Source organism: Carettochelys insculpta, chromosome 8 (assembly GCF_033958435.1).
Source record: "Carettochelys insculpta isolate YL-2023 chromosome 8, ASM3395843v1, whole genome shotgun sequence".
Classification (NCBI taxonomy): domain Eukaryota; kingdom Metazoa; phylum Chordata; order Testudines; family Carettochelyidae; genus Carettochelys; species Carettochelys insculpta.
In genome coordinates, this window is record NC_134144.1 from 21,275,143 (window position 1) to 21,294,142 (window position 19,000).

General features: G+C 44.7%; 2 protein-coding genes across 6 annotated transcripts in view; one reads left to right on the forward strand and one right to left on the reverse strand.

The window, feature by feature from the left end:
* PMS1 (PMS1 homolog 1, mismatch repair system component) overlaps positions 1 to 659 on the reverse strand; it is a 111,593-nt gene extending 110,934 nt beyond the window's left edge. For 2 of the 4 annotated variants that reach the window (XM_075001429.1, XM_075001432.1), the window contains exon 1: positions 521 to 659. The gene's annotated coding sequence lies outside the window, so the exon portion shown is untranslated. Of the gene's footprint in view, positions 1 to 397 lie in introns of all 4 variants that reach the window. The other 2 variants (XM_075001431.1, XM_075001430.1) reach the window with 2 other exon arrangements.
* A 21-nt stretch (positions 660 to 680) lies between these two features.
* ORMDL1 (ORMDL sphingolipid biosynthesis regulator 1) lies at positions 681 to 18,210 on the forward strand. Of its 2 annotated transcripts, none has more exons than XM_075001433.1 (4): positions 681 to 812; positions 8,265 to 8,444; positions 15,198 to 15,349; positions 17,430 to 18,209. In XM_075001433.1, exons 2-4 carry the CDS (start codon positions 8,271 to 8,273, stop codon positions 17,563 to 17,565), a joined length of 462 nt encoding a protein of 153 aa, XP_074857534.1. In that variant the 5' UTR covers positions 681 to 812; positions 8,265 to 8,270; the 3' UTR covers positions 17,566 to 18,209. The 2 variants fall into 2 exon arrangements, with proteins under 2 accessions (XP_074857534.1, XP_074857535.1); XM_075001434.1 differs by lacking the exon at positions 681 to 812 and adding an exon at positions 911 to 1,123 and having other exon boundaries at positions 17,430 to 18,210.
* Positions 18,211 to 19,000: the final 790 nt, after the last annotated feature.

The window sequence follows — 19,000 nt, forward strand, 5'->3', positions numbered from 1 at the left end:
GAATTTCCCAGCCTGTCCCCATGGCACAGCAGCGGAGTGCCATCCAGCAGGATTCGTTTTAAATGAAGAGGCTGTTGGAGAGGACAGGTGAACACACTGCACCTCTCCAATGGAGAAAAGGTGACGGTCTGCGATGGCCCTTAGCTCTTGGGGGAGGCTCATTCCCATGGGCTCAGCCTGGCCCTGCAAAACCTGGGTTACGGGGCTGCCTGCCTCCTTCCCTTTCCAACCCCAAGGAAGTGCCATCTGCCCGCGTGCCGGCCTCGATTTTTCACCCGGAAATGCGGGACTGGCATGGATGTTACGGCCACGCGAGCCGTCCAGCGCCCCCGACCCACACGTGCCCCGGGGCTGGGGCTCCTCCCGCGCCTTGCCGCGGAGCGGGACGTGACGGTACCTCGCGGCGGTTCACCCGCCCGGGCCTAGCGTGCGGAGGGGCAGAGGGAGCCGCCGCGACGGCGGCTGCCCAGCGCTCGCAGCTCAGCCTCCGGCCGCCGCCCACTCATCTCTTCCCGGTTACCTGCGGCCTATGGCGGGGGCAGCCAGCGCCCTGCGTCAGCGAGCCCAGCCACGGGCCGCTCCCCAGCCGCCTTCCGGCCCGCAGCTCCCCAAGCCCGCGGCGCCCACTTCCGGGCCCGCCAACGAGCAGTGCCGCCGCGGCCCTGCCGCCTCCCGCCGGAGCGCTCCAGGCCCCGGGGCAGAGCGCCTGGCCCCGCCCTCCGCCCCGCTGGCGGCTGGCGAGCGCCGTAGCAGCGCCGCGCTCTGCAGCTGGCGAGCGGGTCGGCGCTGCGGCGGGGAGGCGCGCCCAGGTGGTAGGTCCCGCTTGTGGCGCGGCGGGAGGGGCGGGCCGGGCCGGGCCGGGCGCGGGGGAAGGGGGCTGCTGTGCTTGTGAGCGGGGGGGCTGCGTACAGCCCAGACCCCAGGGCGCTCCCCGGAGAGAGCCGCAGCGGCGGCAGGCCCTGCACACACGCCGTCTCCGGCGCCGGGGCTCGGACAGGGGCCTACTCCTGTCCTAGAAAAGCTTCTGCGTGGGAGCGCTGCCTTGCGGAGTGGCGCCTGCCGTGCCCGTCTCCGAGGGCAGCTGGGGCAGCAACCGAAGCTTCTGTAGTCACACTGAACGCAGGTAGCTGGAGCCAGGATCTGGAGTGGCTGTTACCTCTGGGTGAAGGGCTGCTCTGGAGAGAGTGTTTGTATCTCCCATGCTGCAGTCAGCAAAATGGCACGTTGGGGGCTTGGGGAGAGTAGTGGATTTCAGTCCTACCTGTCTCTTTTCTGACAGAGAGAGAGTAGCTGGCTTCTTATTTTTGCAGGGAAATCTTTGCTAGTATGTGGTGAAAGGATGGTTATCCCTCCTTTCGATTAATGGAGCCTGCCTTAAAGACTCTGTATTCAGGTAGTCAAGAACTAAAGCATTTTACAGGCCTAGGGATACTCACTGTTTTCCAAAAGGTTTTACACTTCCTGGGCCCGATTCTGATCTCTGGTACCCTGAGGACTGTTTCTTAAATAATTCCCTTGGCTTCACTGGGTTTGCCCTGGAGTCAGGCAGGGGTGACCACATCTGACACCTTTGGTAAATTGTTTATGAGACTGAGGCTAGAAAAGGTGAAGACAAATGAGCAATCAAGTTGATAAATGGCTTTTCAGACAGTTTAACTATAGCAACAATCACTGCATGTACCTTTGCATATGTGAGAAGGGTAGGATGGGTTTTGCTTTTAAACATTCTGTAATTGTTTCCATTATCAAACCTTAATGTGAAGTTTCTATCTTACAGTTGTGCTGTACTCTTCTCGACGACCTAGTGGTTTGGAAGTACCCTTATTGCAGTATAATAGTAAAAGAAATTTTAAAAAGTCAGTAGCACTAAATCATTTCTACCCTACTTATCTCTATACAGTGTTAGCATCCAACATTGGAGAGGCAGCATCAGCATATGGACTAGAAACAGAATTCTACCTTAAATGTAGGCTGAGATACAGCTAACAATGAGAGATTGACCAGGTGGTCACTTGGGCAAGGGCCATCTGAAAAAGGAAAAGAACTAGGGTCCCAGTTCTCAGACTGAGAAGATGGCATCTAGAGTCCCTCAAATCACAGGACTATCTAATTCCTTTTTCCTTCTGAGACAGATAAACTGCATGGAATTTGTTTATCATGTGTGCCATTCATCTGACACTTTAGAACGGAGTTCTTTCAAACTTTCCTTGACAGTGAAAATGCTATGAAGCTTTTCAGAATAGTATGGATTGCATTATTTTCACTGCCCTCAGGCCAGATCAGGCCATGGCCAAGTGGGCTTCTTGGTTGCCCAGCCCCTGCATACAGCCCACTGGATAAAAATAAAACAAAAAAGTAGACATGTGGCACTTTAAAGATCTGGAAATAGTCTGAAGAAGTAGGTCTGACTGATGGAAAGCTCATCACCTAATAAATTATTTTGTTAGTCTTTGAAGTGCTACACAGCTGCTTTTTTGTTTGTTAGGATACAGACTAACACAGCCATCTCTTTGTTACTACTGGATAAACATGGCTTTCAGTACTAGATGGAATGGCCACATGTCTTACTAGGACCAACCACCTTTTAAACTAACAGGGCAAACAAGGCTATTTGCAAGTCATTAAGCTGATTGCCCCGTCATTAGAGTTGATCATCCAGTCCTTTGGGTTGGGATACCAATGATGGTTCTCATTAGCACATTTTAAACTATAAACAGACATATGCTCTGTATTTCTAACTTCACATACAAAGAATTATAACTACACAAAAATAGGATATAGAGATCCAGCAGATTATAACATGAAAAATGAAAGGTTACAAGAGTAACAGAGAGGAAGCCGTGTTACAAGAGGTATTTTGTCCAAAGCATCTCTGAGTTGTGCATGTTTATATTCATAAGCCAATTTTAATAAAGCATGGGGTCTGTCACACCTATATCCCGTCCTGCACCCCAGTCCCCTTCCACTAGTTCGATTCTGCACCCAATTTCCAGCCCACACCCCCTGACTAGTATGGCCAAGTGCAGCCCTTGAATGCTTACCAAATTCTTGGAGTGGCCCCCCCCCCCATCAAAAATTATTGCCCACTCCTGACTTAATATATCCTCTTTCCCCTTAGTCTCCAAGTAATGGTCAGCTCTCATATGCACTTCTTACACCTTTTTATGAAATGTGCTTGAATGCCATTTGGTTTCTGCCTTCCACTCTAGAGGTGTCAAGTATCGGAGGGGTAGCCGTGTTAGTCTGGATCTGCAACAGCAACGAAGGGTCCTGTGGCACCTTATAGACTAACAGAAAAGTTTTGAGCATGAGCTTTTGTGAGCACAGACTCACTTCATCAGATGCTGGTCTTGGAAATCTGCAGGGCTAGGTATAAATAAGCCAGAGCAAGGGTGGGGATAACAAGGTTAGCTCAGTCAGCAAGAGTGAGGCCTACTACCAGCAGTTGATCTGGAGGTGTGAACACCAAGGGAGGGGAAGCTGCTTCTGTATTTAGCCAGCCATTCGCAGTCTTTGTTTAAGCCTGAGCTGAGGGCGTCGAATTTGCAGATGAATTGTAGCTCAGAAATTTCTCTTTGGAGTCTGGTCCTGAAATTTCTTTGCTGTAGGATAGCTACTTTTAAGTCCGCTACTCTGTGGTAAAACCCGTAGGAGAGCAGTTCAATCTCCCAGACCACACCGTAGCAGACTTAAAAGTAGCTATCCTACAGCAAAGAAATTTCAGGACCAGACTCCAAAGAGAAATTTCTGAGCTACAATTCATCTGCAAATTCAACGCCCTCAGCTCAGGCTTAAACAAAGACTGCGAATGGCTGGCTAAATACAGAAGCAGCTTCCCCTCCCTTGGTGTTCACACCTCCAGATCAACTGCTGGTAGTAGGCCTCACCCTTGCTGACTGAGCTAACCTTGTTATCCCCACCCTTGCTCTGGCTTATTTATACCTGGCCCTGCAGATTTCCAAGACCAGCATCTGATGAAGTGAGTCTGTGCTCACGAAAGCTCATGCTCAAAACTTTTCTGTTAGTCTATAAGGTGCCACAGGACCCTTCGTTGCTGACTCTAGAGGTGGTTGCCTTTCATTGGTGTGGCATGTAAAGCTTGAACGTGCATTGAGATGAAAAGTTATATAACTTTATATCCACTAATAATTCATAAAAAATAGTCCAGCCATTGTATTTTATTCCACTTAAAAAGTTTCAGACTACGTCAACAGTACAGGGATCTTTAGAAAGAAGTCCTTCCAGGGGATCTTTTCCAAAAGAACTTCTTTCGAAGAGTGCATCCACATACAAAATGGCTCAGAATAGTGATCTGCTGTTTCGAAAGAGAGCATCCACACAATTGCTGCTCTTTCGAAAGAATGGGCCAGGGATCAAAAAATCAGGTGCCATGAGGACTGCTCTTTCGCAAGAAGGGTCCTGAGGAGCATCTAAACACTTTCTTTCAAAAGAAACTTTTGAAGGAAGGCATTCTTCCCGAAATGAGAGTGGAAGAGTGCTTTCAAAGGAGCGCCATGTTCTTTCAATTTACTTTCAATAGAACACTTTTTGTGCATGGATGCTCTGCGGGATCTTTTGAAAGCCCATCTTTCGAAAGATTTTTCGAAAGAACTTGCTTGTGTGGATGCAGCCTTAGTGTGCTTGGATTCTGGACAGAACCAGGAGGTGAATGTGGTATGAGCTCATCTTTATAGTCAAGAGCAAGCTGATTAAATAAGACATTGCAGAGTCAAAAGACCTGGATGATTTCTACAATTTATGCATTAGGACAATATGGATTCACCTATTAAACTGTGTTGTTGATGGTGGAGACCCACATTTAAGCATTGACGCTAATCATTCAGATGTACAGATTTGGAAATGGTTTTGTGCAAGAACTGACTGCAAACAGCATTGACCCAGATGAATCTACGGTTTGCTAAGATTCATCTGTCCAATCCATCTGCCCATGTTACGTGTAAACCCACTGTCACTGCATCAGTACATGCCATCCCTGAGCACATATACTCTGCCTGTCTTGTTTGCTAGGTTGGTAACTTCAGTTGGCCTGATTCAGGGGGAAATAAATGCATTTTACTGGGAAAGATTAGAAGTACAGGTCAAACCTCTCTCTCATCTGGCACCCTCAGGACCAGACTGGTGCTGGATGAGAAAATTTGCCAGACCACAGGAAGTCAATATTATTTAGCACATTACCAACACTTCCACTGCTTACTGGGCTCTTAGACATTTAGGCTACGTCTACACGTGCCCCAAACTTCGAAATGGCCATGCAAATGGCCATTTCAAAGTTTACTAATGAAGCGCTGTAATGCATATTCAGCGCTTCATTAGCATGCGGGCTGCCGCGACGCTTCGAAATTGACGCACCTTGCTGCTGCGTGGCACGTCCAGATGGGGCACCTTTTCGAAAGGACGCCGCCTACTTCGAAGTCCCCTTATTCCCATGAGCTCATGGGGATAAGGGGAATTCGAAGTAGGCGGGGTCCTTTCGAAAAGAAGCCCCATCTGGATGCGACGCGACGCGCGGCGGCAAAGCGCGTCAATTTCGAAGCGCCGCAGCAGCCCGCATGCTAATGAAGCGCTGAATATGCATTTGCATGGCCATTTCAAAGTTTGGGGCACGTGTAGACACGGCCTTAAGGGTAAATTGCAGCTAAATAACAGCACAGAACGTTGAGAGCCAGGACTGGTGATTGTAAACAATCTTAATGGAACCACAGGAGACTTGGCCACGCCCATGATAAGTGGTTGTCTGGCTAACAAAAATTATGCCAGATTACAGTTGTTGCTGGAAGAGAGACTGCTGTAGAGAGGTTCAACCTGTAGTTCTAGCCCTACAGGCCATGACAACATGAAGAAGACAGCAGTTTTTTTAATGAGTGGTGGATAAAATTGGAAGAAGTCATTTTAGTATCTCGGGCCAAACACATGGGACAGAGGGAGCAGCTGCCTCACAGGCAAATAATTAAACTTTTAATATTAAAATTATTGTAAAGCACCTTTCACTTAAAGATCTCAAAGCACTTTGCAAACATTATGACACACAAAATGCCATCAGGTAGGAAAACTAAGATACAGAATGTTTGAGTTGCTGTAGTAGCTGAATCATAAAGTCATGTTGTTGCTTTTTTGTTTGTTTAAAACAAACATTTGCAAATCCCACTGCTGATTGAACCTGGTGATAGCTATAAACATGTTTCAGCCTATTTATTGAGACTGTTTCTGTCATTTCACATGGACTCAGCTGACACTCAGGTCTTCAAAGTTTGGGCAGGGGATGGGTGTATTGATCTGTCGGGGGTTATGTTGCGCTGAAAGAGTTGTATAGATTTGTGCAGGTGGTGAATGAGGGGTTTGTGCTGCATGTGTCGGATGACTGATTTGTTTTTAGGAGGTGATGTTGGGAGTTGTTGATTTGTAAGGGTGATGGATGCACAGATGTTTCAGTTGGAACAAATATTCCATCAAGCATGCAGTCTCCCACATACAGCCTAATGCAATTGTCACAAGCAAATTAGCTAAAGAACAGCAAGAGCCCTGGAAATGGTAAGATCACAAGAGAGATGATCAAATATGATGGAGAAAGTATGATTCAGGAAATACATCGCCTATGTAATATAGCATGGAAAGAAGGGAAGGCACCTAAGGAATGGACAAAAGCCGTGCTTGTGACAATACACTAGAAAGGAAATACATTGGAGTGCAAGAACTATAGAACAATTGCCCTAATGAGTCATCTGGATGGACAGACTAAGATCGCAGCTAGAAGGTCATCTAGCGGACAAGCAAGCAGGCTTCAGGAAAGATAGAAGTACCATACAGCAGATATTGGCACTAAGATTGAAAGAACAAGAACATCTACACTTGCTTCAGCCATTTTCAGAAGGCATTTGACAGTACAGATCAGAAAGAGGGCAGTGCTGGAGTCTTATGGAGTGGGTAGCAGTCTGATACGGTTGTTGAAGGATATCGATGATAATGTGGAGGCAGTGGTGAGAATGTGCAGGGAGTTGGGAAGTTGGTTTAGAATGAATAGAGGTATGAGTCAAGGAGATCCAATATTGCCGAGTATCTTCATCACGTATCTAGAGAGAGCGATGGACAAGATCAAGGAAGAGGTAGAAGGGATATCTGTGCATGGGAGAAGAATTACTAGCTTGAGGTTTGAGGATGATATAGTTATCATTGAGGAAGATGAGGAAAAGCAAGCAAAAATGGTCCAGATGCTAAATGAGGAAGGGAAGCGGTACGGACTGATTATGAACATTGATAAAACAAAAACAATGGTATTTGGAAATATGGAAATAGGAAGAAATATCAGTGTATATGGGATTGAACTAGAGAATGTAGGGAAGTTCACATATCTGGGGAGCAACATAACATGATCTAGACTGTAAGAAGGAAATAGCAGTTAGAATAGCAAAAGCAAGAGTGAGTTTGAAGATGGATGGGATCTGGAAAAGCAAAGTGATTAGCAACTTATACAATGGAATTTACAGCTGTTCGGGCATATTTGCAGAATGAATGACGAATGAACAATCAGGACCCTGGTATTTGCCATAATGGACTATTCGAATAGGAGAGGCAGACCCCACAGAAAATGGGTAGATGATATAGTAGCTTGGCGTGGAGCTAATCTACAGCAACTAAGCCACCCTGTCCTGGTCAGGAAAAGATGGAAAGAAATAGTGAGAGAGGCATCAGACACCAATGAGCACTGAACCAATGGATGAGGATGATGATGATGAAATTAGCAGTACAATAAGGATGGTGACCAGTTCACTGTGATGGAACAACAGTGTCTAGAACTCTTGACATAACATATATTTGTGTCATATAGTAGTTGTACACCACATAGGTGTAATTTGTAACGTTCAAATATGTGAGGACATAAAAATTGAGCAGATAGACTACCAATCCCCCAAATGACTCATTTTGAACAAAAAGAACGTTCAGTCCTTGTAACTCTTTCCGTCACTATACACTCTTTAGACATGTTAAGCTTCAGGGTGGCAATTTTCACATCTAGTTGTGCAGATATGCAAGATCAAACTATGAGTATGTGTCAGAAAACCGAACTCTTTACTTCAAAGTGCTGTGCGCTACCCAGTACACACACACTGTCTAGCTAAGTTATCCCACTATAGATTTATATGACATAATAGTTTCTCTCCTGGTCTTAAAATAAAACAAGAAATATACTTAATATCTCTACTATATAAATGCTGTGATACCAGTCTTCAAATTTTTTGTTTTTATAGAGCAACATGAACGTAGGAGTTGCCCATAGTGAGGTAAATCCAAACACCAGGGTGATGAACAGTCGTGGAATGTGGCTGACATACGCGCTTGGAGTTGGTATGCTTCATATTGTCTTGCTCAGCATTCCGTTCTTCAGTGTTCCTGTTGCATGGACCTTAACCAATGTGATTCACAATCTGGTGAGTACTTTGTCTTGTAACAGACATTCATAAATTTGCTGACATTTATGTGTGTATGATTTAGGATAGGAGAATGATACAACTGACACTAGGTCGTGTAGACAATGAAATCTATGTGGCTAAACCGCCTGGTCTTCTGCAGTGAGCTTACTTCCAATCCAGTATGTTAGGCATTTATAGTGGAAGGAATAAGGGCAAACTGAGAGGGTAGAAGATGCGATTATTACTCTTAGTATTCAGCCAAAAGACTCTGAATTAGGCAAACAGATTAAAATGTTTTGAAAAGCTGTCAGAATTATAGTTAAAATCTTTGACTTAGATTCTGCAAACATGCAGAAATTTGGAGGTGGCACTGATTTGTATAAAATTACTCACATGTATAAGTGTTTACTCGCTCAGGAACTTAAAAATAATTCTCATAGGGTATGTCTTACACTACTTGAGGGACTGACACTCTCAGAGCAATCCACCATTGGTCAATTTAACAGGTCTAGTGAAGACCTGCCAAATCAACAGCAAATTGCTCTTTACTCTACCCCTAGGAAAAGAGTAAAGTAAGTTGTCAGGAGAGTTTTTTCCATCGACAACCACCCCTTTCCACTTGTGGTAACTCAACCTAAAGTATGTCAGGTTGCATACTTTATGTTGGCTTTCTCTTGTAGAGTAGACACAGGCTTAGAGTCATTGAATTTGAAGCTGGAAAATAATGGTACCAACTCTGACCTGTAAATTACAGACCACTGACAATATCCAACATCTGTGTGCTAAACCCAACAATCAAAATTAGATCAAAGTATGACAGCCTACAGCAGTCTAAACTATTATGTACCATAGGCAGAGATTAGGAGGGACTGAGGTACACCAGTGCTCAAGGCCCCCCACAATGGCAGGGAAATTATTAAGTGAGCTATACCCAGACAATTTAAGATACTGACTCACACCCACTTGCTAAAGTGAAAAGATGTCATTGCCAGTCTGACTTGAGAAGGGAAGAATGCCTTCTTTTTTTTTTTTTGCTCAAACTGCCTTTTTGCCTTAGGATGCTATAATTTTGAGAAATCATTTAGAATTTATAGATATGTGACTATAAATGTTATGTCAAGGTTAGAAAACCAGGGCCAGAGTCCATCAGCTTGTGCTACAATTCAGATTAATTTATCCAGTATCCTGAGACCCCCAACAACTCAGTATCAATAATAAGGGCAAGTCTATACATATAGCGCTCCCATTGAAATAGTAAAACAAACCATCTGCATGGGTGGTGGAAGTTGCCAGTGAGGCTACGTCTACACTATGAGAGAAATTCGACTTTTAATAAATTGAATTTCTTAACCTCGATATTATGAATTCAAATTGAAGTGTCCACAAACCTTCTGGAAATTTGACCCTCCATTTCTCTGTGTCAAGTTTCCACATTCCCATTGCCTTATCCAAGTTCAACTGTGTAAGCAATGCATTGTGGACACCTATCTGACAGTGCCTTAGCCTCGATTGCTTGTGGGTGTTGAGCTCACTATCCCAGAATGCAAAGTTCTGTCCCACAATTCAGAGCACCCAGTAACCACATGAAAACAAGTAGCAGACATCTCTAGTGCAGTCATGGACCCCCAATGCTTCAAGTCATCACACACACCATTATGGCAACTTCACAAATGTTGTGCAATTTTTGTGTCGGTTACTAAGTGTGGTGACGGTTGACTGTGATGATGGCAATGATGAAGAAGGTTTTGAATAGGAAATCTTTCCACTGCAGTCCAACAACTCACAACTGCTGACATTCCTGACAGTGGAGCAGCAGTTTTGGACTTGTGAGGCCAGCACACACTGGTGGGACCACATCGTTTTGGAGTCCTGGGATGAGGAGCAGTGGCTGCAGAAGTTTCGCATGTGCAAGTTCACTTTTATGGAACTTTGAGATGTGCTGGTGCCCACCCTGAAGTGCAGCAACACAAGAACAAGGCTGGTTTTAACAGTTCAGAAGTGAGTGGCAATTGCTCTGTGGAAGTTTGCAACACCGGACAGTTACCAGTCAGTGGCAACTCAGTTCAGGGTGGGCAGATCTACAGTAGGGGCCATGCTGATGCAGGTAGCCAGTTCAATCTATCGCTGTCTCTTCAGGAAGACCGTGACCTTGGGAGATATACAGGCCATAGTGGATGGCTTTGCTGGCCAGGGGTTTCCTAACTGTGGTGGGGCAGTAGATAGCATGCACATCCCTGTCATGGCCCCCACCTGGCCTCTGAGTATATGAACAGAAAGGGGTACTTCTCAATGGTATGACAGGCATTGGTAGATCACGGAGGTCATTTCACTAACATCAGCATATGATGGTTGGGGAAGGTTCATGACATGCACATCTTCAGAAATTCTGGGCTATACAGAATGCTCATGGATGGGACTTTTTTCCCAGACCGGAAAATCAAGATTGGTGACGTGGAGATGCCCGCTGTAACCATGGGCGACCCTGCTTACTCTCTGCTCCCTTGCCTTATGAAACCGTACACAGGAGCCCTGGACTACAGCAAGGAATACTCCAATCAAAGACTTAGCAAGTGCAGAATGACGGTTGAGTGTGCTGTTGGCTGTTTAAAAGTGAGATTTAGATGGTTATTATTCATGAAACTAATGTCCCCACCGTTAGTATAGCGTGCATTATTTTGCACAACATTTGTGAATCCAGGTGGGAAAATGTCCTGAATGCTTGGAGTGTCGAGGCCCAGGCTGTAGGCTGGAGTTACTCACAGCTGCTTACACAGTCATTCACCAACAACCATGTGGAGGCAGCAGCAATCAGGGATGCTTTAAAAATAGCTTCATGAATGATGTGCCATTGTATGGCAATGATGTGCATTGATGGCCATGTATTTCTCTGCTGTAATAACAACCAATCCCCACTCACCAAACGTACTTTTGTTCCCACCAAATGCGAACCAATAAATCAGACCATGTCTTACACAAATGCTTGTACATGGAGGGAGGAGGAGAAGTTAGAGGCAGAAGAATGGATGTGGAGGGAGGGTTATTTTTGTATTAAAAGGGCAGCTGTGCTATCAGCCCTCCCCATCTTTGTCCAGGTGCCTCTGCCGCGAGTCCTCTGCGGACCTTTGCATAGCAACGAGCAGCTGTGCTGTCAGCCCTCCCCACCTCTGCGACAAACCCTCTGCGGACCTGGGTGTAGAGGCGGGCAGCTGTGCTATCAGCCCTCCCCGCCCATGCCTTGTTCCCAGCAATGATTTGTGCACCCTGCCACTTGTGCATGCCAAAAAAACACACCAAGCTCCAAACAATTAAGTTGATTTTGGATGGGAGGGGGGTTTAAGTGGCAGGGAAAAGACACATGGTCAAGGGTGTTGGAATAGCCTTTTGCAGTGGCCCTTGGGCTGTAGGAGCAGTCTGCCCTGGCCCTCCATCCCTGTGTTTGGGGACCACGATGGCAGGGAGTGGGTGACCTGTCTTTAGGGACTCCTAACTGCTGCACTGGGAGCCTCTCTGAAGCTCCAGCAAGGAGTGCAGGACCTCTGTTTAGTCACTCGCTACCATTATGAGCTTTGCCACATTTTCCATCTGCTTTGCTGCTTGCTGTCTCTGGAAGTCGAGCATACTCTGCCGCCACAGTGCTGTACTCTGCCGCCTCTGTGCTGTCCCCATTTTCATGTCACTGGGTTCTGCTTTAGACCATTCCATGTGCTGCAGGATCAGATCCTGCTTGCACCTTTTGTGCTTCCTTGGCCTGTCTCCTATGCTGGACATGACAGTTGGAAAGTGAAGGTCACAACTGAGATACAATTCACACTAAACTCTTACCGATGGAATGAATGGGTCTCTGTCTCTACTATCAGGGAAAGTTTCTTTTTTGCAAGACCACTGCAGGGTTATTAAGGATGGCATTCAAGGCGTGCATTGCACAAGCCATCATTTATCCAGAACGTTTTCATTGTGGACATGGTAAGCTAGTGTACATTTTATGGGGAGGGAGAGGCTACAAAGAAGAGTAAGCCATCCATTGTTTTGGAGCAGGGGAATACTTTTTTCACCCTTTCCTGGGGCAATCCTCCTCAAGTAGCAAAAACCGCAGAGCCCGGCAGCTATGTGGGCAAGAGGGAAGGGTGGGGAAGGGTTCAGTTCCAACCACATGAAGGGCTGCGTGCAGAGTGATTTTTGTAAATTTAAAAAAATGTGGGTGGGGGAGGGGGTTCCAGCCATCTGCCAGATTGGGGTAAAAAAGTTTTTCGACGGTCACCAGAGCAGCCCTCATCTGGGAAGAAATGCCATGTACAGGAAGGTAAACACACCTGTACTGCACATGTTTCTTTGCAGGGTCTGCAGAGGTTGGCAGCCACGTGGCAAGGGAGAAGGGTGAGGATGTGTTTGATTCCAGCTGCATGGCCAGCTGGTTGCAGAGGGATCCCTGTAAATTTAAAAAAAATGCAGGGGGGAGATGGGAGGGGAGAAGGCAGTGCACTCTAGGGAAATGTAAAAGGACAGGAAGCATTGTAAAAATATCAAATCCAAATTCCTGTGCTTCTGCAAGTTGTCACCCTCCTAAAACTAACAGTTATCAGCAAAGAGCTGCTTGTCCAGGCAAGAAGCCTGGAAAATTTGCCAAAATGCTGTGTGGTGCCATGACACCAGCTTGCTATCTGGTTGCCTGATGTGGCAAGGTGTGCTATTTGTGGAAGCCACAATATAAAATTGGAGATACACTTCTCCTAGAACAGGAAGGGACCTTGGGAGGTGTTCTAGTCCAGTCCCCTGCCCTTTTGGCAGGACCAAGCACCATCCCTGACATCTATTTTGCCCCAATCCCTAAATGGCCTCCTCAGGGATTGAGCTCACAATGCTGGGTTTAGCAGGCTAATGCTCAAACCACTGAGCTATCCCTCCCTGCACAATAAGTCAGGCCGGCCCAAAAATCTGTGCAAAAAATACAAGAGTGTCTGGATGAGGCATTCGAGGAGATCTCCAAAAAGGATAAGCACTCCATCCCCAGAAATATTAACACACTGTTCTGAGAGGCATGGATCCATAAAAAACCTGTACCCATACCTATACCTTATTCCCACCCGCAACCCACTTCTAGCATTCAGAAAAAAATACTTACCAGAGTAGCTTGGTTCCAGGGGCCTGGGCACTGGAATGGGGGGGGACTAGTGTAAGGGGAACCAGTTCCAATTCTAGGGAGAAGAGATCCAGGCTGTTGAGAACTTCCTCTGGCCCCTTCTGGTCTCCCCTATCCTCCTCTCCATTGCACTCTTCCTCCTGGCCCTCCAGCTCCCCTTGGGTCACTCCAGACCAGGACTTCCACAAGCATTGTAATGAAGAGTGGGCAGTGTGGTGGGGTTCCCCCCACCCCCTAAGAAACACGTGCAGCTGTCCATAATAGCCACAGGTCTGTGAAGATGACCCGGAATACAGAGTGGCTTCCTTGACTCTGTGATAGGCCTGCCAGAGTTCTTGCACCTTCGCCCAGCATTGCTTAGAGTCCCAGGGGTAACCTCTGGTGGTCATCAACTACGAGATCTTATCTTACGTGATAGCGTTTCTCTTGGACATCCGAAGTCTGCTTGCCACTGATTCATCTCCCCAAAACGCAAGAAGATCCAGACTCTCCTGATGGCTCTGCGCTGGAGCTCTCTTGTGAGCCTGAGAACTATTGGGCAGATCACTACCCTGAGTGCTCATGACTGAAGGAGATGGCTACCAATGCGGTGCAATGCAATGGGAAAAAGAAATTTTTCACTGTGGGCACCCTTTATATTTCAAGGACTGGGTGCTGATGAATTCAAATTCGTGGTTTTCTTGTGACCTCCTTCCTGCGCACCTGGAGAAGAGCAGCCCCACCTGGTGAGTAACCACATCGCTTTGTGGGATACTTATGGGACACTTCTGGAGGCTAATAAATTCAATTTTGAGATGTGGCGCTTCCATGCTGGCCTTTATTTGAAATTTTAAATTTGAACTTGAAGCGACACCCAGCCAGTACGGACAATATTACATCGATATTAATGCTCCCTTATTCAAACGTATGGTATTTACGGTGAAGACAGTGACGTTTTACTATCGAGCTAACGGCCTTACATTCAAATATATCTCATAGTATAGACGTAGCCTGAGAGTCAGTGTAGTTTTATGTCCCTCGGGGAGAGGGGTTTATTCACATCCCCAGCCAAGACAAGTTATACTAACATAAGCTGTCATGTAGACTTCACATGATCTGCCACTCGGTTGGGAAAAGTTGCCATCTTAAACGATGCTGTCCTAAAAAATGTAGTATAAATATTATTCTATTCAAGGGCTGGTTTTACTCACTAGACTAACAGTTACTAAGTGGAGGTCTTCATCACGTTGTCTTCATCACTGCTGACTTTAATACTGTGTTTTATGACTACTGATTAGTAGCCCTGCATTTGTTATAACTTACTTACAGTCTGTTACATCCTATAATCTTTGTTGTACAATCTAATGGATAGGGCACGAGTTTGGGAACCAGGAAACTTTGGTTCTAACTCTAGGATTGAGCAGATGTTGAACAAGTCACTTCATTTCTTTGTGTGTCTTTTTCTTCACCCTCCCTTCTCTCTGTTTCTATGCTTACACTTTGTCTGTCCCTGTTGTAAGCTCTTCATGACACATCACTTCCTTACTATGTGCGTGTATCTAGCACAATGTAGCTCTGATTTCTAATGGGGCTCTAAAGAGGCTACAGTAATATAAAACCATAATAATAATGCTACTTTAAAAACTTTTTTCCAGGGTATGTATGTATTCTTACATGCAGTAAAGGGAACTCCTTTTGAAACACCTGACCAGGGGAAAGCCAGGCTGCTAACACACTGGGAGCAACTGGACTATGGAGTACAATTTACATCCTCAAGAAAATTCTTCACAATTTCTCCAATAATTCTGTGAGTTCTGCACTGTTAGAATGAGCGACTATATATACTTGGAATTTTATACATATATAAAAATATGGAATAAAAACCGTCAACTAATCTGTTCCTGATACTTTACATCTGTTAGTTTTTTTTCTTATACATTTTTGTCTGATAGATTTACAGCTCGTGTTCAGAGATTAAATTAGTTTATAGTCATTCTTTTACATGTCGTTTTGAACCTTGTTACTGAAATAGAGGTTAATGTTTGCAAAATTGAGCAAGCAAAGGGTTGTGTAGAATTGGGCTCTTTATTAAGTCTAACAGTACCTTTTCCTCAGTAAGTACCATACGCATGCTGAAAACAGTAACTCGAGTCTCGGTATTTATGATTTTGGCTTTTGTAAACCTCAGAAGGACCTATCTACACTTTCTATGAACTTTACCACGCTTCTGAGTCAGATCCATAGCACTTTTCAGTTTTGCATTTTGGTGTTAGGATTATTTCTATTTATATTGGTTATGCAACAGTGTAAATGTGATTAGAAATGTCACACATCCCAGCTGCTGTTGACAGAATTGTAACTGCTACAACTATGCAAAGAGAAGGAAAATCAGTTAAGTACTAAGGGATCAATCTTACAAAGTACTAAGCTGCACCTTGCTGGACCAGATCCTACAGCAGCATTTGAGAAACTTAACAAACTGAAATTTCTAGTAAGCAGCCAGATTTAGTGATAAGTAGCCACAAGCAAGGTCCAAGGGTAGTGTACTTATGGGAGACTTATCTCTGTCCCCAGCAGCTGAGAAGCAAGGAGTATGCCAGGAGTCCTAGTTTCTCACGGGCTCCAGAGGCTTATAAATAATATGTCTGGTTGTTTTTTTTATAAAACGTGAAGATTCGGTCTACAGTTTTGGCTCCTGTGGAAAAGGTTTTTCTTCTTATGCTCTGACTCATAGTCTCCTAGGGGATAGGATGCACGCTACCTTTTTCCTCCCTAGTTTTCTAAACACTTCAGGAGTATTAGACCTATTCCAATCTGCTCGATCCCAGACTTTTAATGCCCCCTCCTCACAACTTCAAATTAGTCCAATACCTGCCTCTGGTGTTTGTTCATAGACTTTCTAGGCACCAGTAGAATAATATTGATCTGATTCTGCCCATAGGGTGCTAAACTGCAGCACTAAAACATCTCAGTCTTGCTATAGTTGTCTTCAACATCGTAAGAACTAAAGTGTTAAATTTTTATGCAACTACACAGAAATGGATGCCATCATCCTCCATCTTTCAGGGAAAGCCTCCCACTTGCAAAACATGGCAAGAATGCAAGAGCATTTTTTCAAGACCTGGCTTATGTTTCCAACATGTAAAAACATCCCATTATATCACTTTAAACAACAGAAGTTTGAAGAACAACTCACCCTTCAGAAAACGAGGAAATTCACAATATCACTCTTTATTTTTTATCTCTTTTTAGCAAAGAAGTAAACTCTAACAGCAGAAAAAAGGGGTGAGATTACAGGTTTAATGGAATTGTGAGACAGTTGACAAAAAGCTGGAATCCGTGGCATGCTGTCTAGCTATTCCAGTTGGACTGGTTGTCAACTAGCTAAATTACAATAGCGAACTTGGCAATGGAAACATCAAAAGGGTTGCATCCTTTTTAAAAGATGTTGCTGATCATGGGTGCACTCAAATTCAGTTTCCTTTTTGTTTTAGAGGACTTCAAATGCTTGTCGCTGAGTTTATTAAACTAATTAAAATTTATGAGAAATATATGCAGGTTAAAATATAAAGCTAACACTGTGTGCTATATAATACGCAAGTTCTCAGCTGGCCTTATAACTTGTGAGTTTTAGGACTTCAAATTAAAAGGGCAGAGGAGGGATAATCTAACTCTTTGCAGATCTCTGACTCCTCTCCCTTGTGGGAGAAAGATACTGGGTCCATAATTTAATGAAGCTAGAAAAGCAGGAGAAATTATTCTGTCCCATCCCTTCTCTGTCCCGCCCCCGATCCCTTCTTAGTCCCGTGATAGCTTTCTTAAAAATTCTCTTTATTAAAAAAACAAACAAGACTTCTCAAATTTCTTTCCTTCTTTTGTGTCTGCAGGTATTTCCTGACAAGCTTCTATACCAAGTATGATCCAGCACATTTCATTGTAAACACTGCTTCTCTCTTGAGTGTGCTTATCCCCAAGTTGCCGCAACTTCATGGTGTAAGAATCTTTGGCATCAACAAGTACTAATTTGGAGATGTGAAACTGAAGAATTCTGACCAAAATCTGCCATGGCGACTGCTTCTTCTCAAGGTGAAGGAATGGGTAGTCTACTGTGTCATTTACCTAGTAACATACAATGAGATACTTGCACACCTGAGATTGAATTGCTACTTCTTTGGATGCTGTGTGGAAGACAAGTAGACTTTTACAGGAAGATGCTTCTAAGTATTTAATGTGATGAATGGTAAATGTTTCAGAGAGAGGTTTTCTCTGAGGAATTGGGCAGGCCCAGCTCTAAAAGATAATCTGGACAAAGAAAACGTGCCCAGCTGACATAAATTACTTGTAAAGAATGTGTGAATAACTTAGTTGAAATGTAGGGGCAACTTTCACAAATCATTCAGTCAGCCACAGTAAAAGCAAGGCAAGTTAGTATGTAAACCCAGAATCCTCTGTTGAGGAACTGGTGAGGACTCATGGTTAGATTAAGTAAAAGTAGCCAGTTACTACTTTTGAATGATAAATGATGCACTTTTGCTAGTTTAAGGGTTGTCTGTCTTCCTTTGGGGCTACGTCCACACTAGCCAAAAATTTCGAAATAGCCATGCAAGTGGCCATTTCGAAGTTTACTAATGAAGTGCTGAAATACATATTCAGCGCCTCATTAGCATGCGGGCGGCGGCAGCACTTCGAAATTGACGCGGCTCGTCGCTGCGCGGCTCATCCAGACGGGGCTCCTTTTCGAAAGGGCCCCGCCTGCTTCGAAATCCCCTTATTCCCATCTGCTCATAGGCATAAGGGGACTTCGAAGTAGCTGGGGTCCTTTCGAAAAGGAGTCCCGTCTGGATGAGCCGTGCAGTGACGAGCCGCGTCAATTTCGAAGTGCCGCAGCCGCCCGCATGCTAATGAGACGCTTAATATGTATTTCAGCGCTTCATTAGTAAACTTCGAAATGGCCACTTGCATGGCCATTTTGAAGTTTTTGACTAGTGTAGACATGGCCTAGGTGTTGCTAACCTAGTTTTTGTTCCTTTGTTTTTGTTTTTTTAACATGGCAGTTGCTGTGGTCTAATGGTGTACTTCATGTCAATCTGTTCTCAAGACCTTAGCTATAAAGACATTTCCACTCTTCTCCTTCAATTCAGGGGATTTCTACATCAGCTTACTAGCCTGCTTTTCATATACCGATGAAACATGTCAAAATTAACTTATTTCTTGTTACTTTCCAAACAGGGTTGCTAATCTGTTTTGAGAAACTAAAGCACAGAATTTGTAAAAACAGAAAAGTAAATATGGTGTAGATTTTGCCAATCTTCTTTATCTGACTGGTAAGCCATGTTTTAATGGTTAAAAGGCCAACAATGGCCTTTGTTTTTAGAGGTGAGAGAGTCCAGTTTTGCAGACTGCTGGGATATCTAGCTGAAACCACTTTTCCAAGCTATTTAAATCACAAAATAAAAGC

Excerpts from the sequence above, each read along its gene's own strand:
- ORMDL1 (XM_075001433.1), top strand. The coding sequence starts at position 8,271 with ATGAACGTAGGAGTTGCCCATAGTGAGGTAAATCCAAACACCAGGGTG. Across the intron at positions 8,445-15,197 it reads CCAATGTGATTCACAATCTG|GGTATGTATGTATTCTTACA; the intron begins GTGAGTACTTTG and ends ACTTTTTTCCAG. Across the intron at positions 15,350-17,429 it reads ACAATTTCTCCAATAATTCT|GTATTTCCTGACAAGCTTCT; the intron begins GTGAGTTCTGCA and ends TTGTGTCTGCAG.